Source organism: Aspergillus neoniger (assembly GCF_003184625.1).
Source record: "Aspergillus neoniger CBS 115656 unplaced genomic scaffold BO87scaffold_10, whole genome shotgun sequence".
NCBI classification, from domain to species: domain Eukaryota; kingdom Fungi; phylum Ascomycota; class Eurotiomycetes; order Eurotiales; family Aspergillaceae; genus Aspergillus; species Aspergillus neoniger.
The window spans coordinates 260946-284808 of record NW_020291138.1 but is presented as its reverse complement, the minus strand read 5'-3'; the positions used below and the strand labels follow the sequence as shown (position 1 = coordinate 284808).

Here is a 23863-nt window from a genome sequence, read left to right as displayed (position 1 = left end):
GTAACCAGATGTAACGGAATTTATGACTACTTCTATGAATGTAACCCCATAAAAAAGAAATTGGCCTGGCATTGGCATCGAATTTTGTTTCACACAACCATAAGATAATAATTACAAGCAGATGGGGAATCTAGTTTCGGATCCTCCATTCATGAGAAAATCATTCTATGCTTACTCGGTCTTGCGCTCAAAGTAAGACCACTGGCCGGGTCTGGGCTTCTCGGAAAGCTCCTCCCAACTAAGCTAACGTTAGCATCTCTGACTTCAATCGAAATCTTCTCGATCGGTCAACTTACGCGGAAGTCTTGTACAGCTCGTCAACAACCTTCAACTCGCCCTCGGCAACCTCAATGACCTCCTCAATCAGACCGGCGCCAATCTGTCTCTCAATATCGGCAATCCTAGAAGAATTGGTCAGCATCTCCACGGAACGGTATCATAGCTCAGAGATTATGCAACATACTGCTCAGCCTCCAGGGCGGGCTCGTTCTCCCACTTCATCTGTGCGGTGTAGAAGTCCGATTCGGCAGTGGGCTTGGTAGAGTCCTCAATGGCCTGGTGCCACCGTGCTTCTTCCTCTGCCGTACGAGCGGGACCCTCGGTAGTAGGTTCGATGCTCTCTCCATCCCATTCCTGACCACGGGGGTTGTCGGTACCGTCGTCACGCTGCCAGGCGGCATATGTACCGTCAGGACGGCGAAGAGAGGCGAAGCGCTCGGGCTCTTCAGCCACGGCCTTCTTCACACGCTCCAACCAAGCATCGAATCCGGGCGGCTTCGTGGACTCGACGATCTGCAGGCGGTGGCGGGTCAATGCTTCGGTAGACTGGCGGTAGACGGAGGACTCGGGGAAGGCCTTCAGCTTGTCCAGGGTGGACTTGTAGAGGAAGATCAAGGTCGGGCGAGGGCTAGGGTGAGTGACGAGGCCGGTCAAGCCGGTAGGAGCGAAAGGCTCCAAGTAACGAGCCGGCTTCACACCGGCGAGCAACCGGAATGTAGACCTCATTATGACTGGAGGTTGTGTAACTGGGTATAAGGGTCGGGTGGTGACAGACCCAATGGCAGACGATAAGCGGGAATAGCGGCGCTGTCAGTCGTCAAGATACCACACTGGATCGGGATCGATGCGCGAAGGGTTGAGGTCCCGTGTCGGGGCGCGGAGAAACCGTGGCGCCGGGAGGACATTCTCCCTCAGTCTCTCCCTGCGGCTCTCGTGAGCACCTCACTTGGTCGGCTTATCGCTTTCTCCTGTAGGAGTGTTCTTCCTGCATTCTTTCTCTCAAAGAGCCTGCGGATCGCCTCCGCAGTAGTCTCTGAGCCTAGCTCATCTTTTTTCTTCTTCTTTTCCTCAGCATTTGTCTTGCTGATATCTCTTTCGCCCCCTCCAACAAGGGGTACATTCAAGCGTGTCCCTTAGCGATTCTAGACCGTCGTTAGTTCAATGTGCCACCTGTGACGCCCCGTCCTAACTTCTTCCACTACTCCTTCGACCCCCGAAATTCGAACTGTCCCTCTTTATTCAATCACACTTCTTAAGGTCAACGACCTTACGCTACAGCCAGCATGAGGGTCTCTTTGCTGGCGTGGTCCCTACTCTCTCTTTTCTCGATTCCCGCCTTAGCCGCCCCCTCCGATAATGTCTCTCCTAGCCATCACCTCGTAAAGAGAGGCGACTCCGACGTGAAGTCGGAGGGCCAGTCGACTACCTTCAATGGTATCGAGGTCCCGCCTATGAAGGCTTTGACTCCCGACAACTTCGATGACACGATCAAGGACGGCTACTGGTATGTTGTCTCTTCATTCTACATCTACCGTTGGTCCTTCAGAAAGCTGACAAGAACCTAGGTTCGTCAAGCAATACTCTCCGTCCTGCCCACACTGCCAGAAGATTGCCCCTGCATGGCAGACGCTCTATGAATTCTACTACGTGAGTTAATCTCTCGCGCATTGAGTCAACATCGCTCCTTGCCAGCAGCATCCACTAATGTCCCACTAGACCTCCGATCCTTTGTCCTCGTCGTCTTCCAAGTCATCCAACACCGATTCGCTGAACTCATTCCATGGCTTCTACAACTTCCATTTTGCCGAGATGAACTGTCTCGCGCATGGCGACCTTTGCCGGAAACTCGACGTCAAATACTTCCCCACCTTCGCGCTGTACCACAATGGTGAACTGGTTGAACAGTACACTGGAAAGAAGAGTATGGAGGGGATCAGCGAGTTCGTTGAGGAGAAGCTGGAACAGATCAAGCCTGGTTCGCGGCCTGCCCAGGGTCTCCACCTCCCCAAGCCTGGCGACAAGGGAGTGGATACTCAGGCTCAGCCCGAGGCGCCCGTCGCCAAAGATAAGGATCGTGAGGCGGGCACCAAGGCCGGAGAAAAGCACAACGAGCAGGCTGCACAGCTGGCCGAGGACGAGACACCCGCAGACAAGACGTCGTCCAAGTCCAAACCTAAGCCCAAGCCGGCCCCAGCAAACCCCCAGGGTATCTCTGTCCCTCTCACCGCGGAGAGCTTCCAGAAGCTGGTCACCACTACTCAGGATCCTTGGTTCATCAAGTTCTACGCACCATGGTGCCACCACTGTCAAGCATTGGCTCCCAACTGGAGGGAAATGGCAAAGGAGATGCAGGGTGTTCTCAACGTGGGCGAAGTGAACTGCGATGCGGAATCCCGACTTTGCAAAGATGCCCGTGTCAGCGCCTTCCCGACGATGTATTTCTTCCGCGGCGGTGAGAGGGTCGAGTATACCGGCCTCCGTGGCCTCGGAGATTTGGTCAGCTACGCCAAGAAGGCTGTTGATGTTGGATCCGGTGTACAGGATGTTGATGCCACCACCTTCAAGGAGTTGGAGGAGAAAGAGGACGTCATCTTTCTGTACTTCTATGACCATGCGACCACCTCGGAAGATTTCGAAGCTCTCGAGCGCCTGACCCTCAGTTTGGTCGGCCATGCCCGGCTTGTCAAGACGAACAGTGCTACTCTTGCGGAACGGTTCAAGATCTCGACCTGGCCACGCCTCCTTGTATCCCGCGACGGTCGCCCCAGCTACTACAATGCGCTTGCTCCTAAGGATATGCGGGACTTCCGCCAGATTCTTAATTGGATGCGCACTGTGTGGCTGCCCATTGTTCCTGAGCTCACCGCCTCAAACGCACGGGAGATCATGGACGGCAAGTATGTGGTCCTTGGCATCCTGAGCCGGAAGCACTCGGACGAGTTCCTTCAATCGAAGCGAGAGCTCAAGAATGCCGCCCTTGAGTGGATGGACAAGCAGACGCAGTTGTTCCAGTTGGAGCGTGCTGAGCTGCGTGACGCTAAGCAGCTGCGGATCGAGGAAGCCGAAGACCGTAACGACCAGCGCGCCTTGCGGGCCGCCAAGAACATGCGCATTACCATCCGCGAAGATGACAAGAAGCAAGTCGGTTTCGCTTGGATTGATGGTGATTTCTGGGAACGGTGGCTGAGAACCACATACGGCATCGACGTCGAGAACGGTGAACGCGTGGTTATCAATGACCAGGATGTAAGTGACTACAACAGAATAGTAATCATCTGCTAGGACTTGAAGCTAATCTTTTTTTTTTCTAGAACCGTCGCTACTGGGATACGTCTTCCAGCGGAGCTTCTATCATGGCTTCCCGGACCTCCATCCTTGAGACCATCCCCTTGGTCATCGCCAACCCACCGAAACTTACGCCCAAGTCCACAGTCGGTACCTTTGAGTCTGTCTTCTTCTTCACTCGGACTTTCATCAGCGGTCACCCGATCCTCTTCTTTATCATCCTGACGCTTTCGGTGGCTGGTGCTACAATTGTAGCCCGGGGAAGGAGTCTCAGACGCGGGGCTCGTGGCGGAATACTCGGGGTTACTGGTAACACCGGTGGTGGTTTCTTCAATCTTGATGGAAAGGAAGGTCTTCTGAACGGTGGATCGACCGGCAAGGTTGATTGATCCCATAATATGGGCATTGTACAGTTACTTCTTTTATACCTTTTCCACACCCTAATTTCGTGTCTATTTTGGACGTTTACTGGGTTGCTATATGTTTACCAGGATCTCTGGGTTCTTCATATTGACGATTCTACTCTTATACTTTTGTCTGTTGTTTTGTCCCGAATGGTGTTATGGCGCTACTGTTGTACACAAAATCTTTTTAAAACTTTCCCTGTCTTCTAGTTGGCCATACACAAACGAAAAAGTGTGCATAAGGTCTTCTGAATGAACTTTCCAACGGATGCTATGCTGCAGTAGAGGCCGAATGCTTCGACTCCCGCATTTCAATTGTAGACATAAATGGTGGCATGAGCAGTGGAAATGCGCGGCCTCTGATTTGACCAATCAGAATGTCACGTGAATTTCAATTGCCGGTCGCTGATTGGCTATCGGAAGCCGCAAGCACTCAACGTCGCGGAGTCTCCCGGTTTTCGTCGACAGCCTCAGACTTCAAGTGCAGCTGCCGTCATCCTTTGCTGGAGCAATTGTCGTTGCCGGACGTGCTTCTTTAGACCCAGTCAATATGGTATGTACTTCCCCAGAGATTCTTCGTGTGGCATTCACCCTTCTAGTGTTCTGTCGGGTTCTTTGAGCTTGCCCACTGTTCACTGCGTCGGGAGCCGTTATCCATGTTACTATGATAGCGACTTGAACCCTGTTTGGGCACAAGTGAACCAGTGCTGATCTCGTCTTCTCGCCGATAGGTTTTCTCTCAGACTCTCCGCCGTGCCGCCGCCCAGAGCGCCGGTGCCTACCGCTCCCCTTTCGCTCCCAAGTGAGAACCCCCGATATCCCATCTTCGGTCGACATACGGAATAAACAAGGTGTTCATGCTGGCTTGGGTTGGGTCGATGAGGCAGGGACCCTGCTGCTAGCTCTGGGTACTGCGGGTTGCCTTTGGCAAAACTATCCATACTGCTGCCATACCCTCCCTGCCTCTGACGAGATTACAAGATCCAGCTAGAGAGACACCAATCCAGCCGGGACTGCAAGTGGTATATGGAAGCGACGCACTGACTGTGTGGAATAGGTACCACACTCCCCTTCACTTCCACGGCCTCACCACCGGCCTGGCTACTAAGTAGTAAGTTCCTCCTTAGGTTCCAAGTCTACCCCTCGTCTTTGGCTTCCTGGCAGGCCAGCTTACACGTTGGGCACATCTAGCGCTACCATTGCTGGCACCTTCGGTGTTGCCGCCGGTACCTTCGCTCTCTTCTTCTTCGGCGAGATCCCCCGTGTTCGCCGCGACATCCTCCAGAAGGTTCCTTTCCTCGATGAGTACTTCGACCGCACGATCGCTCCCGAGGACAACGTAAGTGCCTTTCCCTCATACCGCTCCAGCGGCACCAGCAACTGGGATTGAGAGCTATGCTAACAACCGTCTAGCCCTTCTAAATTGGTGCCGTATGGGATATGCTTTTCCGACCATCTATAAGAACCCACCCAGCGTGGATATGCTACCTAGCGGATCGATGGTGAAGAGAAGAGGGTGCTGTACGTGTAGAATAGCGATGAGTTTCTGATAGCACATAGACACTGGCTGCTTCATTCATTTTTCCAGTAACATTAAGACGCACTGTTTGTCTGTGTCTACATCAGACTGCCAATGGCTCTCCAGGGGCACACGCATGCCTTGTAGCCTCAGGTTCCGAACATAGCTCCCGCCCCAGGCACATTAGGCTTCTTCCTTTACTCCTCCCCCCAACCACAGCCTTGATATTTACGTCTACACATGCACAATTTTGGGCCTATGGTCTGAGTTTAAACGTTAGCCTCAAGACTTCCGTCACTGGACCACTCAGGGCTAGTCATTCTATCTCTGGCGCCGGACTACAGGAACGCATTACAGGACCGTTCGAGTGCTGCGCAGCGCAGTCTCAGGTCGACTATCGCTGATAATCGAATAGTCACAATTTCAGTCCCTCAAGCCACCATGGACCTTCGCGAAAATGTATGAACTATGTGGCTTGAAAGGATTTGGAGGCTGCCATTCGCGAAAACTCCCTGGATGAAAGACCAGTGAGGAGACTGGTATCAAATGCAAGGTAATAGTGGCTCCCATGGTGTCCATGCAAGTTGTATGCGGGGGCTGTTACAGGAGTCTATGCTTCGTCTAGGGACCACCGACTAACACGCACTATGTAGACACACTATAGCTACGGTGAGACGCTGAAAATGAACGAAATTAACCCCGCTACTCTCATAAAGGCAGGTATAGCCTGCCAAATCAGCGGAGAGCGACTCGTTCAATACCAGCCAATTGTTTCTTACATTGACAGGTCATAAATTCAGCCAGCTCCAGATGCTGCCGTCCGTCTTATCATCGACCCGTTAGAAACACTTTGATATTCGTTCGATGCTTATCATCCGGCAGTCAAAGCACCCAATAGCCAACCAGTTGCTTCCGATAAGCCCGAGTGGATGGATTCCCCAGCTTCTGGGTCATTGCTTTAGCGTCAAGTTCAAGGGGTTCTCCGAGTTTTTGTCTTTGCTCGCGGCGCCTGAAGTTTCCCAGCCAAGTATGGTGCATGCCAAGCTTCAGGTCTCTGACCAGCAAGGAGCTGCATCCTATCTCGCCTCGTCTTTAGCGAGTCATCCTACTCGTTCCTGCTGGTTGACTGCGAGTGATGGTCTTTCCTTCCGGTCATCCAGTGAGATCGTGACCAGCTGCCAAGCGTATCAGCGCTCGATCCCCGCTTCGCTTGCACCCAGCTTCAGAGGTACCTGAGCTCCTTAAGGCGTTTATCGTGTTACGCCAGCATTCCACCTATCTTACTCAAGGCTTTGGCTATCAGTGTTAAGACTTTGCAGGACGGGACGTGTCTTGTGCAGATAAGATGGCAGTCTTGATTTTCCGAAAGCCACTCATATATGTACTGGCGCATGACCCTGTCTGTCCCGCAGCCACTCTATGACTTATTTTCTAATCACCTGTGTCTTCCATACTCATACTGCTTAACATTTGTCTGAGAAGAACAAATGAAAGTTTGGATCTGAGCTAGCAAACGCCGCATCTTTGCGTTGCTTGCTTTTTCTTCCGTCCACGTTACTTCCTGCCCCGCCGTTCCCACTCCCCAGCAGCAGCTTACTGTATACACATCACCTCTTTTTATATAAATGATTCATCCATAATGTCTGGTACGAGCAGCCATAAGGCTGTCTCCAAGGGAGCAGTGTTCGCGGATGTCGACCATGACCCCGTCACGACCATTCTGCCTCAGGGCGACGTCCCTTATACCGATCATGCGATGGATGCGGACGAGAGGGTCATCGTGGCCCTGGGGTACAAGCAAGAATTCAAGCGCGAATTCTCGCTATGGACAACCTTCTGTGTCAGCTTCTCGGTGCTAGGATTGCTTCCATCATTTGCAAGCACGATATACTACGGTAGCTGTTCCTGGATCCATCAATATGATGGGTAGGGCTGACTTTCACAAGGAATGGGCTATGCAGGTACAGCTGGTATGGTCTGGGGCTGGATCATCGCGATGGTTTTCATTCAATGCGTTGCCATGTCCATGGCTGAGCTATGTTCCGCGATGCCCACCAGGTAAGATTCTCCTGAGTTGCGTACTATAGGAGTATAAAACTGATTTTGACAGTGGTGGCCTTTACTACGCCGCAGCGGTCCTTGCGCCTCCAAAGTATGGACCTTTTGCCGCTTGGATCACAGGATGGTCGAACTGGATTGGGCAGATCACCGCAGCACCATCTGTGGATTACGCGCTTTCTGCGATGATCCTCGCCGCTGCGTCGATACAGAACCCAGACTATGTTCCCACTAACTGGCAAATTTATCTTCTAACAGTGCTCGTTCTCATAATCCATACGGCCATCAGCAGCATGCCCACTATATGGGTGGCTCGAGTCAATTCCTGGGGCTCAACATTCAACATCATCGCCCTGGTCATTACTCTCATCGCCATCCCTGCTGGGACTACGAATGAGCCCAAGTTTTCCTCGTCCAAGGACGTCTGGGGCACCATCACCAACCTCACCGACTTTCCCGATGGTGTTGCCGTTCTGATGACTTTTGTCGGGGTCATTTGGACCATGTCTGGCTACGACTCGCCCTTCCATCTAAGCGAGGAATGCTCCAATGCCAATGTCGCCTCGCCGCGTGCGATCGTAATGACCTCAGGGGCTGGTGGCTTAATGGGATGGTTCTTGCAGTTAGTCGTCGCTTACACTGTCACCGACATTGATGGAGTCATAAACTCGGACTTGGGCCAGCCCTGGGCCTCGTACTTGCTCCAGGTCGTGCCACGCAAGACTGCCCTGGCCATCTTAGCCCTCACCATTATCAGCGGTTTCTCCATGGGCCAAGGCTGCATGGTGGCTGCCTCACGAGTAACCTACGCCTACGCACGAGATGACTGCTTCCCTTTATCCAAATACTGGAAAATGGTCAACACGCGCACCCAAACCCCGGTCAATGCGGTGATCCTCAATGGCGTCCTGGGAATTCTCATGTGTCTGCTGGTTCTAGCCGGCGATGTAGCCATCGGGGCGTTGTTCTCTATTGGCGGCATCGCTCAGTTTGTCGCTTTTGCCATTCCCATCGCGATTCGGGTGTTCTTCGTTGGTCACCGGTTCCGTAAAGGTCCGTGGCATCTGGGCCCCTTTGGGCCCTGGATTGGAGGGATGGGTGTGGCGTTTGTGCTTCTCATGGTGCCCGTGCTGTGTCTGCCCAGTGTCACGGGTTCTGATCTGACACCGGATCTGATGAATTGGACGTGTCTGGTCTGGGGAGCGCCAATGCTGGGGGTGACTATCTGGTGGGTTGTGGATGCGCACAAGTGGTTCACGGGACCAAAGGTCAATGTGGAGCACGCAATCCATGCTGCGGATGCGGCTGTTATAGATGGCGTGGGAGCAGATGAAGACGTAGTGCAAGATGATGCGTCGAGCAAGGCATCTGCGAGGTAGTTGCCTCACTACACTGTTCAGGTTACGTTCGTTCTAATGTTTGGCTACAGTCGTCCACAGACGCCGCATACAGTCTTGTAAATAATTCGGCATTGCGTCAATATACTGCTATTGAAATTAGTATTATGTCTCTGATCTCGTACGATCGAACGTATCCCAGTCGAAACAGTTACCCATTATTTTGGTAAGAGCATTACGTCGGCAGAGACAGAAACTTTCCTTGCACTACTCCCTTGAGTAAAGGTTGTTGTTGTTTGTGGTGCAATGGGAGAAGATCGTTGTTCATCATCAGCAACCAATTCTCTTCTCCACAGCGAGGATCCACCCGCATTTAGGCCATAGAAGCCTCATATAGAATTCAGCCCTATTTATGGACCCTATCAGGGAACTAGTTTGGTTTCCGTGAGGATCTCCAGATATTTGCGGTTGTTACCATAGTCTATACAGTCTACGAAACAAGGAGCAGGGAAATGCCGACAACTCTTCGACAGAGCAATATAGCTTCAAGTATTTATACCTCAATAGTTATATCCCACATCCAACATGGCATCTCGAGACTCTCGCTTCTAGGCTACTTCTCGCTATCTATAGACTCACCATGTCACGCCTCTTACTATTCACATCTCGCAAACTCCTCAACACCTTCATCTATACCGCAAGAAACGATCCACTACTCGCCAACGCCCATGGACTCTTCCAAGAGAGTCCTACCGAACCGCCCCAAAATGTGCTAGAATTGACCTTGACCATTCTAGGAATGTCCCTCAACTTCATAGTAAGAAACCCAATCCCCGCCCCTCGAAGACGAGCACAACCTAACAAGTGCCCATCACCATCATCTAGATTCGCTACATCATCGGCAACCTCGTAATGTCCCTCCTCATCCTCGAGACCATCGATAGCAACCCTCCCAACCCCAATAAGGACAAGGACAAGGACGACAACACGAAATCACAACCAAAGCCTACTACCACCACCCGCAACCTTCTCCAAACCCTCACCACCCTCCACCGCGAAAAAGGACTTATATCCCTCATCAACGGCTTCCATTACACCATCTACTACAACCTGAGATACTTCATAGTAACAGGTATGCTCACATCGCCTATCGCACGCTTCCCTGAGCCTCTCACACACATCATCGCCTCCGTCGCTCTCGCCGAATTCCATTTCTTCCGGACAGCAGGAGCTATCCTCCCTCCGGCTGAGCAGATGCGCTACGTGCCTCTTGGTCTCGATTATTATCGGTGGAATGCTCTTCTCCTGCCGACGCTACTTTATGCCATTGCTGAGTCGATCATGATGTATGTGCCGGGATTACTTCTTGCTCCGGTTCGATTCGATGGTGTGCTGCTGCAGCCGGAGGACTTGACGGATGTGACTTCCCTCGTGAGATCTGATGTTCTTGTCGCGGGACTTATGCTCGTTGCTCAGGTTCTGGTTTTGTTCCCGGCGTATGTTGTGCTTGTTGTGGTGGAGGGGAGCTTGGTGCCGGGGGATTGTGAGACGTTGATATCTATGCCGGAGGAGGAGGGTGAGAAGATCGGGGATGGTGATGACCAGATAGTGTTGTGGAAGGAGGAGGAGGAGGATGAGGAGTACCCAAAGCAGCAAGGCAGGCTCATCAAAGACCTCTTCAGGTTACCAGGACCGTTGCATGTGCTTGATGTGGTGGAGATGATTAGTGTGAGACAGTTGCTGTATTGCTTGGAGTTGCATGGGAAGATGTGTTTGTGTGTGGTGGGGGTTGCTACGGTGGTGCAGTCGGTGGAGTATTTGGTGTCGTAGGGTTGATTCTGCTAGTCCGGGTTGTCTTTGACCTATCTAGTTGATGTTGGCAAGTTCTGGTGTTGGGTTGCTTTTTGACATTGAATTCGCGAACAACACGCCCTTTTTCCCCAGATGTGAGAGACGTCAAAGACACGGCAGTATTACGATCTCGTGAGGGGGGCAAGAGGGTACAAAAAGAAGGAGAGTGGTTGAGGGTAGACACATTGCTGATAGATGGTATTATGCAGTAGAATAGGAATGCAGCAGGGAATTTCTTTCCCTTGACCGCGAATCTATGATATTTTGACCTTCCTAGATATTGGCTATCATTACTGTGGTGATTTATAAGAACATGCGTTTGCTCTTTCGTATAATAAGACTAGACAGTTCTCGTGGTTTCCCCTCTCTCTTTATCATCAACCATATCTGCAGTACTTTCTATACCCGACCAATCAGTTGAGAAACAGCAGTAGTAGTAGGTAATAAAAATCCCAAATTATATCATTAGAGTGATTTATCTATAGGACTAGTGGTAGAAGTGTTGCAGAGCTTTCAGCGGCGTCTAATGATGGTGCTACGAATATACTATGTCGCTACTAGGCCCTAAGAAAATCAGTATGAACCACATCAAGAGTAATAGGGATAGATCCTAAGTCCCTTTTGATCGAATAATGCAATATAGAAACAATTCTCCCGAGAAATGTCTCAATTGTATACTACTATGAGTACTACCAGTAATTTAATTGCAGTGTGTATATCATCGATAGTATTGAGGTGAAACCCACTCAACCCAAACATACTATATATAACTACTTAGTACTACGAACCACCACCATCCAATGAATCCAGCAGACTTCAGTTTAGAACCACTCATTCCATTTATCATCTTAACCATAATAATTTAACATCACTATGCCATTCAAAATCATCCTTCCCAAAACAATCACTCAACCGTGGTATCCAAGTATTTACCCCCCATAGTATCTATCTACTCCGTAGTCACACCACACAACGCCATACCACACTTAGCAACAGCACCACTTAACCTAAGTTATACTCCATCAGCAAGCATAATCCCTACTGTACTACCTACTTACTTACCCGATCCACACACACACACACATACACACGCCAGCCGCGCGACCACAAAACCCCATCCATTCATCCATCCGTCCATCTCCACTACTCCTCCCCTCCCCCGATCGAACGAATGACTTCCCTTCCCGTCTTTCTCTCTTGCCCTGCAACCTTTGACGCGGGATTTCGCGGGCGTGCGGGCCAGAGGGTCATTAAATTTCCTGCAGGTACGCAGGTTGCAGTAGTATGTGTCTAGATTGTCTATCTAGTATGTACGGAGTGGATGGATGGATAGGTAGTGGGTAGTAGGGCTGGGATGTATCCATTATGTTTATCTTTCTATCTATTTATCTATCTGTCTGTCTAGTCAAGTCTATGTATCTATTCAATGTGTTTCACTACATGGTGGTTTGTATGTAGTTTCATAGTAGACTGGCTTGGTTGGTTGGTATTTATTTAGGTAGGTAGGTAGTAAGTAGTAGTTGATAGCCCATGATATTTTTTTTTTTTTATCATATTAATTAATTATATGTTGTTTTCTATACGTAGATGATAGTCTTCACCGACTTTTTACAACTTATTTTCGAGAGCTACTATGAAGTAGGCAAGTAGTTGCCTATCGTATCGGCAAAATGTCCCAGTGGAGTGTAAAATTACTGCCGACAAATTTTGTCGAGCATTCTTGGGTCAAATCATTTTACTTCGTAATTCTTCAGCAGGTTGGCTGGTATGCTCTTCCGTCGGATGTGAACCCGTGTTGGGATGGAACTTGCATTGACTATATGGTGTAGCTTGTAACTTTATCTTTGCTTGAGACCCAAAGTCAGCGCCGAGAGAGAAAAGGAAGAGCACGAGTGGTAACTCCGTAGTTAGTAGGTAAAATTGAGTAGCGGGCTGAGGTGGGTTTGGGCTGGGGGGGAAATTGATTGACAGGGGGAAGAAGGAAGAGAGGGGAGGTTGGTGGTGCTTGGCAATGAGTGTCCGTTATTCCGGTGTCCCGCCTGAGGCAGGCCCTCCAACTCGCTAGTTGGTTAGTGGGTTAGTTGGTTGATTGCCTGGGGCTGACCCTCTTGTTGCGGTATTATTTTGCTTTTTGCATTATCAGCTCTTGTGCCTCGGCAGCCGATGATGATGATATTCTTGTCTGCTGCTGCTGCTGTTGCTAGCGGGTTAACCGTGGTGGTAATCATATAATGACAGAATTAATGCTATAATAATAATAATCGACATCTAAAGGAAGGATAAAATCAGCTTACCTCTCATTTTTTACCGTTTCTTTCCTGTCTCAGACCGTGGAAGATGCCTATTGGGGAAAGTCATAACAATCCTTTTCCAGCCTAGGAAGAAATTATAATCTGCCATATAGACTAGGCAGATAAACCTGGCTGTCTCACAATGAAATCCCAGTCCGCGTGGCTGCTTGTCGGCCTGTCGCCGGTGGCAAAAGTCTTATACACGACAACAGACGAGCGGGACGGACTCGCCTTGCTAGCCCATACGGGGGTGGGAGAGGCCATCGAGTAGATCATGGATACCTCAACTCCAGGTTCTCCCCCTTTCCCCTCAGCGTCCCCTCCTCCTACTCCTCCTTTCCCTTAGTTTCTCCTCCATGCTCCGTAGTGCGGACATACCCCTGCAGCTTTAGTGAGAGGGGGTTCGTCGTTTATCTGATCACGCCTCAGGCAGCCACATACTCTATCTGAAATGAAAGTTGTATGGTGTCTCCGGTGACGGCGTTACGCTCAACGAACTCTAATCCTACCAATCAGGCCATTCTCACCATAGCCACCCGGATTGCACTCCGGCTGCCCTGGTAGCATTTGATACGGTTGAACATATCACACTCGCCGGATCATACATGCGCGTCAAACCAGTCGGAAACATCATGACGCGGCCCTGGTAGATACATCCCGTATCCCAAGGATCCGCCATCGTATCATTCAGAGACCTCAACAGGGACCATGCGGTTTTGTTGCCATGGCCCATAGTCGGATCCAAGACCATGGTTCGATGGCTACCTTCGGATCGACGACCAGTGTCAGTGCCGCCCATGTCCGACTGGGTACATTGCTCGATCGAACGAGTCCTTCCCCCCAGTTATGCATGACCCTAGTCCGGGTGGCTGGCGAATAGATAGAGCAACTGTTGCAAGCGCCAACGATGCCCGTCAAGTGTGGGATAGCCTGTAGCTGCAATAACATCCCAATTAACTAATTACTAGCTGCGCTTACACTCCTGCCAACTCGGGCAGTAGTATGCTTGTGATCTTGTACGTTGATAGCCATTGTTCTGTGTGGTCCCAATTTTCAGACATAAGCGAGCCGGTGTAGATGTCTCGAAGGATGTGTAGTATCTACCCAGCCACCGACTGGGTAACTAGAGATGTATCTGATCGAATAGGAAAAAAAGTAATGATGGCGGCGGCAGCAGAAGCGACAGCACTCCGGGCGGGAGAGCGGGAGGGAGGACGAGCGGGCTGGCTGGCTGACTCGCAACGTCAGACACATGACCATGATTACCTCACCCATGCGATCCAGATCAAGCGCTAACTGCTCTGTACACTCCCCGTCAGAGTAAGTTACTTTGTCACTAACTCAAACAGGCGAGCGATGAGGGGAGAGGGGAAAAGCCTAAGCAGCTCAGGCTCAGGCCACACAGCACACAATACACACACCGAACAACAACCAACAAAATGTGCATCGCAAGAGCGTCCGGTCCGCTTGGCATCAAGTGGAATGAGGTGAGTGGCGTTCTCGCCTCGCTCAACATTTTCGCTGTGATTGGATCGCACGCGAGGTCTGAAACTGAGCCGATCCAGACTTGAGCTTCGGCATTACTCCGGTCATGCCCGGAAAAACCACCCTGGCAGGGTAAAAGTGCCGAGGAAGTATCCGGCCGACTCTGAGCGTCCCGGATTCGGCGGGAAGATCTGCATGCGGTCGTTTTGAGTTCTTTTCTGCTCTGTAGGACCCGTAGGGATGCTTTTCGTCGAGGGGCTAAGGACTTTAGCGCTGCTGAACTAGTCCACGTACGGAGTTTAGTGGCATTATATCACTATTATGTTATTATCATGGCGCCTGTTGGTTTTCATTGTTCAGAGATTGGACTCGGACCAGCCACGCTGCGCGCTTGTGCCTGCTTATCCCTGCCACGTAGATAGTAGGGAGTACACGGTAGAGATTCTATCGATCTGTTGTGGTAAATGTACTTTCGGGCCTGCACACAGTCCTTTTGTTAAGGGCGGTGGTGTCCGTAGTATCTATATATGGAACTCGACGCAATTTGATGTAGGTACGTGTCGGTACGAAGTAGTAATCGACATCACATATACTAGGCGCTTGGCTACTATTGCAGCCGGGTAGAACTCCGTACCCAGTAGCAGTGAATACCAAGCCCGAATAGTCCTTTCGTGCCTGACACAGTATGGTGGGCGGAGAATGGCGGACAGCATTATGCCTACCTACTCTGTACTCCCTGGTCCAACTAGTCCGCAAGTGTCTCACAAGCGAGGCCAAGCTTTAGGACGATAGCAGACTGGCGGCGATCGGTCGGACAATTTCTCGTTGAGCCATGCCGTTAAGCACCTGGTTTAACCTCTGGCTATGCGCTGCCTAAGGACCAACAGCGTCTAGTGCGCCTTCTCTCGTACGACAAACCAGTGTGTGGACTGGGTCTTTCTCGAGATCTCCCACACCGCCTTGCTTGGTGTCTCCGTAGAAGTTTCCATGAGCGGGCCATCGGCTTCGTTGGTGGAGTCCGGTGGCCGTGATCGGACCGCCACATTGGGCGAGGTGCAGGGTAGTACCGGGAGGCTACCACTGGATGCATCATGTTGGTCTTACCGTGTCCGGGAAGGCGTCTCGCAGTGGTGCTGACCGGCGTGAGAACTGCGGGCGCCTGTTCCTTGGAACGCCAGCGTAAGTGGCAAGTCGGGCGAGATGTTGCAGAACCATCATCCACCGGCTTAAGAGCAAGCGCTAGTCTAGCTGATTATTATTTGAGGTTGAGCGATATATCCGGTCGCTAAGGCGAGGATGGGGACCGACAACACCTAACGATATGACAGACAAATAATGAATTTAGTATATGGGGGAGATACCAGGTTAGCTGTGCGAATTCCATCCAGCCGAGCGCAGATTGCAAGATTACTCAAGTTTTCGTTCCGCACACATTAGTAATAATAATACCGGGTTGGTAAGATAGTCGGTAGGTATTGGATGGTACGGGGGGTGTATGACGGCATGTTTCCTTCACGCTCCCGTAGTGCTCCGTGGCCACGAGCGCGAGGCACTCATCCGAATGTAGTTAATGTTATCCCTCTTGAGAAAGAAAGAAGGCAAAATAGGCTTCCGCATTTGCAAGCTGACGGAACTCTCCTCCGCGCAATTCCGCCATGCATCGTCAATTTCGCTTTTCACAGTACGACTCCATACTGGACTGCGTACTGCAGTAAGCCTCTTCTGAGTTTATGAATCGCTGCATGCTGTGTGACCCCTGCCGGGTGGTCAGATCAGATAGCTCCGGATATAATACGGAGAAGCAAGTGCAGCGATTCCACTCGCCCGCCTAAGCCAGAGGTCAAGGTCCACAATCGAAGCGGGAGAAGCTCCCAGCGAAAATCTCCTGGTGGAGAACAGCCGCAGTCTTGAAGTCTAAAAGAGGGACCCATCATGATGAAGAATCGTTGATCTGAGGAATGATTTGTAGCTTAACAGCCATAAAAATCGAATCGTCCCTGTTCGCTGCTCTGATGTCCCCTTCCGGAACTCGAGATTGAACGCCAGCAGCGATTGCAGGAATGAGTTGATTATGATCCATCATACCTCCGGTCGAAAGTGGCAAGGATACGCAGCGCCGAACCACGGGTTACGCCTGGAAAATGTGGTATTACTCGACCCTCCGAAATCACAATTTCCAAGGCGTAATCAAGCTGTTAGGGGTGGCACACTGGCATGGATGGAACAAGGTGCGTGGCCTCCTCGACTTGCCAATTGGCCGGATTTCCTGCCACTCCCCGAAACGCAAAAGTACCACGCTTGCGGCCTGCAGTCTAGAAGCTCCATGCAGCCGGTATATACCTGAGGCGTTCAATCAATGGTCGGAGCCCTGCCGGTGGTGTGTGTCTTCGCGCTGAACATCACTTGTCCTTAGGCGTGGGATTTTCATTGCCAGGAGACATGGAGGGTAGCCTGAGTGATCTGAACGCCGAACCTGTAATCTCAGGATGTCTCAGGAGGCACGCACACACCCATACCCTGCTTCGCGAGCCCGTCCATCGCAGCTTACGCAAGTCCGAAATAATACCTAGTTCGCAAAAGCAAACCGAGCGCATGATATGAGTAATAGATGCAGGCTCAGCCGTTGAGTCGTTGCTTGTGACACCACCGTTAGACTAACTCCTGTCACTTCTTGATAGAGACCGTAGGAAGTGATTAATAGACAAAGATACAAAACAATGGGTAGCATAGTGCTATGGCTGCATGGGAGTTGTAGCCCGCGGCAAGAGACACTTGAAGATGTGAACCACTATCGACTCTAAAGAAAGGTACCTGACTGCTGCGGACAACCCGCAGTTGATATAAATACCGGTAATGGGGAAGTGCAGGATGGAAGGCCCCATAAGGATCCCCATCGGATGTCACACATTATGGAGTATTGATGGAGTATATACTTCTAAAATCGAGATTGACAGCCGTGGAGTAGAGTGGGCAACTCTACCATTGTTCCCAGCCGTGAAGCTCAGGTCCAAGCCAGGATGCCACTCCACTTCGAACAAAGATATCGCATTGATAAGGTTTCCTGCCCCTACCTAACTCATGTGGGATTGTGGATGTGCCATGAGGACTGAGCGCCCCAAGGAGCCAATATCGAGCAAGCGGGCCTGTCAACTGCGGAGAAGGGATGCAGAACTCCATCCGCCTCATGACATCAAGCATACTACAAAGTAGTACTCCGTAGAAGAACCCTTCTATCTCCAACATGATGAGAGATCCCAGAGTTCGTCGAGAGACTTTGCTGCACCCAGGCCAATATGATGACTCAGTGATTTGTCCAAGCTCAAAAGGGCAGTCGAACGCGACCGGACGGAGCACTGCCTGCCTACTAACTAATTCCTACTAGTAGTAGTTCGAGTATGTACCGAAACAGGGACATTACTTACTGCTTTGTACCGGCGGTAGGCATGCATCTATGAAGTATGTAACTACAGGGATACTTACGAGATTCACTAAGCTTTCGAGACCAAAGCTCCGGCTTTACGCTTTGTCGGAAGCTCAATCTTACGGCGGGCATGCAGTCTTAGACCTCCCGCCCCTCCATGACTTCCCACCCCCTCATCACCAGGAGAACTGATTTGCTATGTTGCTGCTGTATCTACATAGTACCTGCTACTCTTCTTTGATCCTTCCACCCGGTCTGGTGCCTTGGTAGTCCTCTTAAGTCTTGAAGTTCGGCCCTGGCCCTTCTTCTCCCGGGGTGTTCAAAACCAACAGGTGTAAAATTACGGTCTTCGTTGCGATGGGTTGTAACGATCGAGACGCGGACATCGAACTGTCCGACTCCGTTCTGGATAGTTCAGAATATTCCTTCCTCGACCATATTCTCATAACTACGTAGGCACATAAAATAGAATTAACTCTTCGTTATGCTTGACGCTTGGCCTAGAACAGTTCATGCGTTTCTCCGCTTGCGTCCGCGCAGTCTCTGGTGCGATGTGATTGGTAGGCTTTCAGGCCGGTAACAACATGTTCCTGCCAGGTATCTTTCCCGTGGCTGTCCGCGGCGAGGATACGATCGAGTACATCGGGGTCTGTCTTTCGGTACACGCCCGATGTGTCTCCCATCCAAACCAATCTGTGACACAGAGGAAGCCTGACCAAGAAATCCGAATAATTAAAACACATTATGCGATGGACGAACTAGCCAACCAGCATCGTCGATCGAAATAGCGCCTTCAACAATTTTCCCCTGCTTGCCGCTGGTGCCAACCAAAATCGACTTGTTGCTCTGCTGAGGGCTTTCCTTACCCTTCCGGTGTCTACATTTCGGAAAAGACTCTGATTGTTGAGCCGATCTTGCCGTCTCTTGGGCGGCAGAAAGTTTACAGAACCGTTCCTCTTCTCGTGGTTTAGAATTCCCAGTGCCTTTGGCACTGCTGAAGTCTACCGAAGCACGCAGATCTTGGTTAACGTTTTCAACATCGTTGTACCCAAAAAGTAAAGCGACCAGGAGGAAACACAAAAGTAGGATAGTCTAGTTTGCAGAGAAAATGCAGACCTTGTTCGGCTCTTGACTGGGTTTCGGAAACCGGACGAGGCACGAATCAGGTCAACGGCAACCAGTAACCGTCCCAAACGTTGGGTGCTGACTGAGTAGAAAACGATGCTAATAAAATCATAAAAATAACTAATATTTTCCGTTGTAAATTTTTTTTTTAATAGCATTTTCCCTTTTTTTCCATATTTTCTTTTTTTTACTTACATTTTTTTTTTCTCTTCATCCTTTACGGTTGTCGCCTCCCAGAGTTACGATCGTCACCGCCAATCCCCAGTTAACCTTCAATTAGTCGTGATTTCTTTCCCTCTTCCACTTTTTTCCTTCTTTGCCTTTAGTAGTAGGTTAGTGTGTCAGTTTTCGCTCTTCCGATACTGACGATTTTTTTTTTTCCCCTAACATTTTTTTTTTTTTTTTCCTCCTTCACCCACTTAACTTTGTGCCGCCGCCGCCGTTCGTCGCCCCCCCTTCCACCCCCCCCTCCTCCCTCCCTCCATTCCCGTGACTACCCTAGGGACGGCTACCTTGGGTGTTCCCTCTTGGAACAAATTTTCCTAAGCTTTTTTTATTTTATTCTATTTTATTTTATCATTCTTTTTCGTTTTCTTTTTTTGCCCTCTTGTTCTACCCTCCCCCCCTTACTTTTCACTCTTCCTTCGCCCTGTCTCCGCATCTATACGCGTTGTCCCTGGCAGTTGTGATCTTCCCATCAGAGTCATCCTGGTCAATTTCGCGCGCATTGTTGACGCGAAGCAAAAATTGGCTAGCGAAATTTCCCTCTAGCACTGCTGATTGTGTTAGACCCACTTACACGCCGCCTCCCTGGTGGATCAGAACCATTGACTGTTTTGACAACGTGCGGATAGTGAGAAGTTCCCACACAATTCGAGTTTCTGGTGGGTGACCGTGGGGAATTCAGATTAAGCATCTCGACCTCTTTCCTGACCTCTTTTCTGCAGTGGAGTCGAACTTGATCCTGCACGTCTATCGTCGACCTTGAGGATCCTTGAGCGTCGATTTGCTTATCGAACCTACCTCTTCCGCGAATCTCATCGTCAATTCTCCGCATCAGGTGGGAGGATTGTTCATTTGTCGGAACAAGCAAAGGAAAAAAAGGAACCAGAAGTCACAATCGAAGAGAAGCGAGCACACAACTCCGGACTGGAGAATTTTGCGAGCGAAACGCGATCAGGATTTGAACAAGGTGGCATTGGCAGTCTTTTCGCATCCACGGAGCACTGCCTTGGTCGCAAGACACATCCTACGAAAAGGTTTTCTCGCCCTGCGATCAATGATCGAGATATCGTGAAATCTCCTTTCGCCAGTCTCTTACCCCAATTCTCTTCTCCTCCCTCCTTCCCCTCCTTCCGTGTTTGAAAGCCTCTCCGCGTTCAAGATGGATCCCAGATCTCATCCTTCACGGCCCCCATCCACCAGCCTACCCCAGGGCTCCACGCCTTTGTCCTCGACACCCATCTCGAGCATGCCCATGCCTCAGTACACCATGCAGCCTCAATACCCTGTGTCCCAGCCGCATACTCTCCCCCCACTGCAGCCTCATCACAGTCAATCCCCTGCCCCTCACTCCTACATGGGCCAGCCGTACCGGCCGGATCTGTCGAGGTATCCCGCATCTACTCACGATGTCTACGCGTCTTCCGCGGCTCCTATCATGCCTCACACCACCGTGGGTAGCCTGCCTCCCTCGTCGTTCCTGTCCCACCCCAATCCGCAGGCTCAACCCCAGCCGTCGCAAGCCTACCCTCCGCCTCATAGCGTGCTGCCTCCCGCGTCCAGCGCGCAGACCTATCCCCAGCCGATTGCGCCGGCGCCTCCGCGTGACCGTCGCTCGGACTTCTCCGGCCTTCCGTCTGGTGCTTTCAGCTACTCCGATAACAAGGGATCGCCATGGATGAACCCCGACCCTGTTGCAGGTGCAAACGGTGCTCCCCCGTATGCTGCGAAGGAACCACCTAGGACACAGGTTGTTGGGTCGCAGGGCCGCCGCGGAATTTTGCCGAGCGTTCCGGGACGCGCGACTCCCGTCACGAACGGTGTCAATGGTACCGCGAAGAACACTACTATTCCGGCCAAGGATGCGGATGGAAAATTCCCTTGCCCGCACTGTAACAAGACTTATCTTCATGCGAAGCATCTGAAGCGCCATTTGCTCAGACGTGAGTGCCCCTCTTTCCATTTGTATAATATGATAGCGCATGACGGGGATCGAATTGTTCCGATGACTAATCTATGTTTTTCTTCGGTAGACACTGGAGACCGTCCGTACATGTGTGTGCTCTGCAAGGATACCTTCTCTCGCAGTGATATCCTCAAGCGCCACTTCCAGAAGTGCTCGTTGCGCCGCGGTAACCCTACTGGGGCGACTCACCTGTCGCACCCTCAGGCACACTTGAAGCGGTCTCAAGCTGCGCAAAACGCCGTTAAACCCGTTCAGGATGAAGTCAATACGACCGTCCCGCATCCCAACGGTATGCCGGGTGCTACGTATGGCGAGGCGCCCGTGAACGGCAATGGCATGGCTCCCGGTCGCCCCGGATATCCGGAACAGCAGCCTTTGGGATTCTCCATGCCTTCCGTCAATGGGATGAACCGCGGTCAGCACGAAGACGCGTTCCCCGGCGGACAGCCTCACCAGCGTGGACCTTGGCTTGCTGCTCCCAAGCAGAACCCATACATGGTGCAGCCTGGCGCAGATGCAAATGGCCAGCAGCTGAATGTTGATCGTCCTCCTATTGAGCAGGTAAAGCCCCCGGTTGTTCAAGACCCTAAACGTCCTGTCATGCCTGGACCTCCCAATCACGCTGGCGAAATTGACTGGACTTCGATGTTTCAGCCCGGAGCGTCCGACGGTTACATCAATCCCGTCTTCCCCCAGACCATGGCGTCCGGCCAGGAGCCTATCCACGCTCACGTCGATACCGAACGCAAGTTTTACCCCACCACCACCGCTGGTCCCCAGGAGGGTGGGATGAACGGTCTCTACCTGGCTTCGACCACGTTGAGTGGCGACGGTAAGTGAAGGAGTCCCGGAACTCAACTCCTGCCCCTGCATATGGATGACGGCATGCTAATTCCCGGATCCCAGGTACTGTCCAGCCTGCTAGGCAATAGTGGTGACTTGGAAGTGGATGTCTTGTGCTGACCACGTTGAGCTTGATGTGTATAACGTCAAGGGATACGGAGCACTGCGGCCATAACGAACGGTTACAAATTGTCTTACTAACTGGGTTACGTTGTCAAACGATGTTATGCATCAGTCTAGCGATGTCTTGCAATGCTAGTCATTTGTCTGGGAGTATCTATGGGGACGCTTCTCCGATCATGCTGATGATGCTCTTACACAAGGGTTTACATGCTATGCGGTTTGGCGCCTTATCAGTCTCCTAGATCATGCGCATGAATCCAGCCTGGAAAGCCACATGAATGATTATCGAGGGTTATCCCTATAAAAGAAAAAAATATGAACTGGAAAATGGAAGGGAAGAAAAAAAATACAGATAGAAAAAAGCTCGTTTCGGCCACCGACTCCGCGCAGCGCGCCACAGCGTTGGTCTAGATTACAGCATCCGGATTACTCATTGTTATGAAAACGTCTTCTTTTGTCCTACTGGGTTATCTGGTCGTCCATTGTTTATTTGAAAAATCTTGTGAGCATTTTCTACGGCGAGTGCAGATTTGCGGTGATTCTGGACCTGTTTTGTTTTGTTTCCATCCATTATGAGTGGGTTGATGGGATGGTGTGTGTGGTTTTTTAACTGGCGTCCAATCATAGACTTGGGCATGTGTTTGATTTTTGTTGCGTCAAGGGCTCTCTCATCTTAACGAGTCATCAAAAGATTTTTTGCTGGGAAGGCTTCCGTCCACTCTTCGTTTCGCGTTGCATGTTCCCCTTTCCTGTTCAAATTCGAGCTGCACGGAGGGTTGAGTGTGTTCGGGATTTGTTTGCATAACCGTCACGGCCGTTTCCTATCCGCATGTTGTCTTCCAGTCGACCATGTAAGTACATACTGTGTGTCCGATGGAGGGCATACGAGGTCGAGCTAGGATGAAAGGTGTTGCGTCGTCTTGTGTTTACTATTTGCCTCCTGCGTTCCTATCCAATGTGTTTTTTGTGTCAATGTGCTTCGGTTTCCTTTCGTGTCTCATGCTTTATTCTTTTTTTTCTGTTTCTTTTCATCTCTTTCATTTGTGACCGAAAAAGGTAGCATGGTGCTTTTCGACTGCCCGATTTCCTACATTTTCGCGGCTGGGTTGCCTGCAGATCCTGGCCGCAGTCAGGGAGACTCCTGCTGTGTTGGAGCTTGTTTCATTCTTTTTTGTTACTCCGGACGGCGGTTGGTTGATCTGCCTGGATGCACACCCCTGGTCAGCCCCCAGATGTTCCATACGTCGGTTATGTACTTGTTCTATCCATGATGCCGCATGCATTTTCTTCTTGTATCTGGTCCTGGAGTCTGGAGGCCAGGGAGGCCGATTGAAAAACCCCCTGCATCAGGCCTGGTGGAAGTCGTCACTTATGGGAAGCCACGGGAATCCAAAAGCTAGAATATAGACAGCCAGTGATTCGGAGTTGAACGAGAAATAATAAGGGCCATATTTACATGACTTACAAATTAACCTGGGTGGGGGTGTAGTAGAGAAATAGCAGAGTACTACAAAGTACAGAGTAACTACCTAAGTAGTACTAAGGTACTAACTAACTAACTAACTAGCTAGCTAAGTAGCTAATGAGAGAGCCTCACGGGATCGGAAGGGGACAGGCCATGTGAACACCCCGTGACTGCCTGGAACTTGACTTT

General features: G+C 50.8%; 7 protein-coding genes across 7 annotated transcripts; 5 read left to right on the top strand and 2 right to left on the bottom strand.

Moving 5' to 3' along the window:
• Window positions 1-49: 49 nt before the first annotated feature.
• On the bottom strand, window positions 50-1300 carry BO87DRAFT_375006 (complex I NDUFA5 subunit family protein). The gene is made up of 3 exons (XM_025622924.1): window positions 464-1300; window positions 297-401; window positions 50-238 (listed from the first exon to the last, which is right to left on the bottom strand). Exons 1-3 carry the CDS (start codon window positions 1003-1005, stop codon window positions 172-174), a joined length of 714 nt encoding a protein of 237 aa, XP_025481468.1. The 5' UTR covers window positions 1006-1300; the 3' UTR covers window positions 50-171.
• BO87DRAFT_331073 (putative disulfide isomerase) lies at window positions 1231-4236 on the top strand. Its single transcript, XM_025620324.1, has 4 exons — window positions 1231-1783; window positions 1845-1926; window positions 1996-3525; window positions 3591-4236. Exons 1-4 carry the CDS (start codon window positions 1563-1565, stop codon window positions 3951-3953), a joined length of 2196 nt encoding a protein of 731 aa, XP_025481467.1. The 5' UTR covers window positions 1231-1562; the 3' UTR covers window positions 3954-4236.
• Window positions 4237-7126: 2890 nt separating this feature from the next.
• BO87DRAFT_304433 (amino acid permease) lies at window positions 7127-8924 on the top strand (the record flags this gene model as incomplete). Its single annotated transcript, XM_025619277.1, has 3 exons — window positions 7127-7382; window positions 7434-7545; window positions 7598-8924. 3 exons carry the CDS (start codon window positions 7127-7129, stop codon window positions 8922-8924), a joined length of 1695 nt encoding a protein of 564 aa, XP_025481466.1.
• Window positions 8925-9566: 642 nt separating this feature from the next.
• On the top strand, window positions 9567-10973 carry BO87DRAFT_375003 (uncharacterized protein). The gene has a single exon (XM_025622923.1). It carries the CDS (start codon window positions 9795-9797, stop codon window positions 10710-10712), a length of 918 nt encoding a protein of 305 aa, XP_025481465.1. The 5' UTR covers window positions 9567-9794; the 3' UTR covers window positions 10713-10973.
• An 8802-nt stretch (window positions 10974-19775) lies between these two features.
• On the bottom strand, window positions 19776-20275 carry BO87DRAFT_14850 (uncharacterized protein). Its single transcript, XM_025618161.1, has one exon. The coding sequence runs from the start codon at window positions 20110-20112 to the stop codon at window positions 19807-19809; it is 306 nt and encodes a 101-aa protein (XP_025481464.1). The 5' UTR covers window positions 20113-20275; the 3' UTR covers window positions 19776-19806.
• A 164-nt stretch (window positions 20276-20439) lies between these two features.
• On the top strand, window positions 20440-22083 carry BO87DRAFT_304452 (C2H2 transcription factor; the record flags this gene model as incomplete). The annotated part of the gene is made up of 2 exons (XM_025619278.1): window positions 20440-21220; window positions 21311-22083. 2 exons carry the CDS (start codon window positions 20440-20442, stop codon window positions 22081-22083), a joined length of 1554 nt encoding a protein of 517 aa, XP_025481463.1.
• Window positions 22084-22128: 45 nt separating this feature from the next.
• On the top strand, window positions 22129-22548 carry BO87DRAFT_14888 (uncharacterized protein). The gene has a single exon (XM_025618165.1). It carries the CDS (start codon window positions 22221-22223, stop codon window positions 22449-22451), a length of 231 nt encoding a protein of 76 aa, XP_025481462.1. The 5' UTR covers window positions 22129-22220; the 3' UTR covers window positions 22452-22548.
• The last annotated feature ends 1315 nt before the right edge of the window (window positions 22549-23863 follow it).

Coding starts and splice junctions, on each gene's coding strand:
- BO87DRAFT_375006 (XM_025622924.1), bottom strand. CDS start 1,005: ATGAGGTCTACATTCCGGTTGCTCGCCGGTGTGAAGCCGGCTCGTTAC. Junction 402..463: donor CCCGCCCTGGAGGCTGAGCA/GTATGTTGCATA, acceptor CAATTCTTCTAG/GATTGCCGATATTGAGAGAC. Junction 239..296: donor GAGCTGTACAAGACTTCCGC/GTAAGTTGACCG, acceptor ACGTTAGCTTAG/TTGGGAGGAGCTTTCCGAGA.
- BO87DRAFT_331073 (XM_025620324.1), top strand. CDS start 1,563: ATGAGGGTCTCTTTGCTGGCGTGGTCCCTACTCTCTCTTTTCTCGATT. Junction 1,927..1,995: donor CGCTCTATGAATTCTACTAC/GTGAGTTAATCT, acceptor ATGTCCCACTAG/ACCTCCGATCCTTTGTCCTC. Junction 3,526..3,590: donor TGGTTATCAATGACCAGGAT/GTAAGTGACTAC, acceptor TTTTTTTTCTAG/AACCGTCGCTACTGGGATAC.
- BO87DRAFT_375003 (XM_025622923.1), top strand. CDS start 9,795: ATGTCCCTCCTCATCCTCGAGACCATCGATAGCAACCCTCCCAACCCC.
- BO87DRAFT_14850 (XM_025618161.1), bottom strand. CDS start 20,112: ATGCGGAGAATTGACGATGAGATTCGCGGAAGAGGTAGGTTCGATAAG.
- BO87DRAFT_14888 (XM_025618165.1), top strand. CDS start 22,221: ATGTGTATAACGTCAAGGGATACGGAGCACTGCGGCCATAACGAACGG.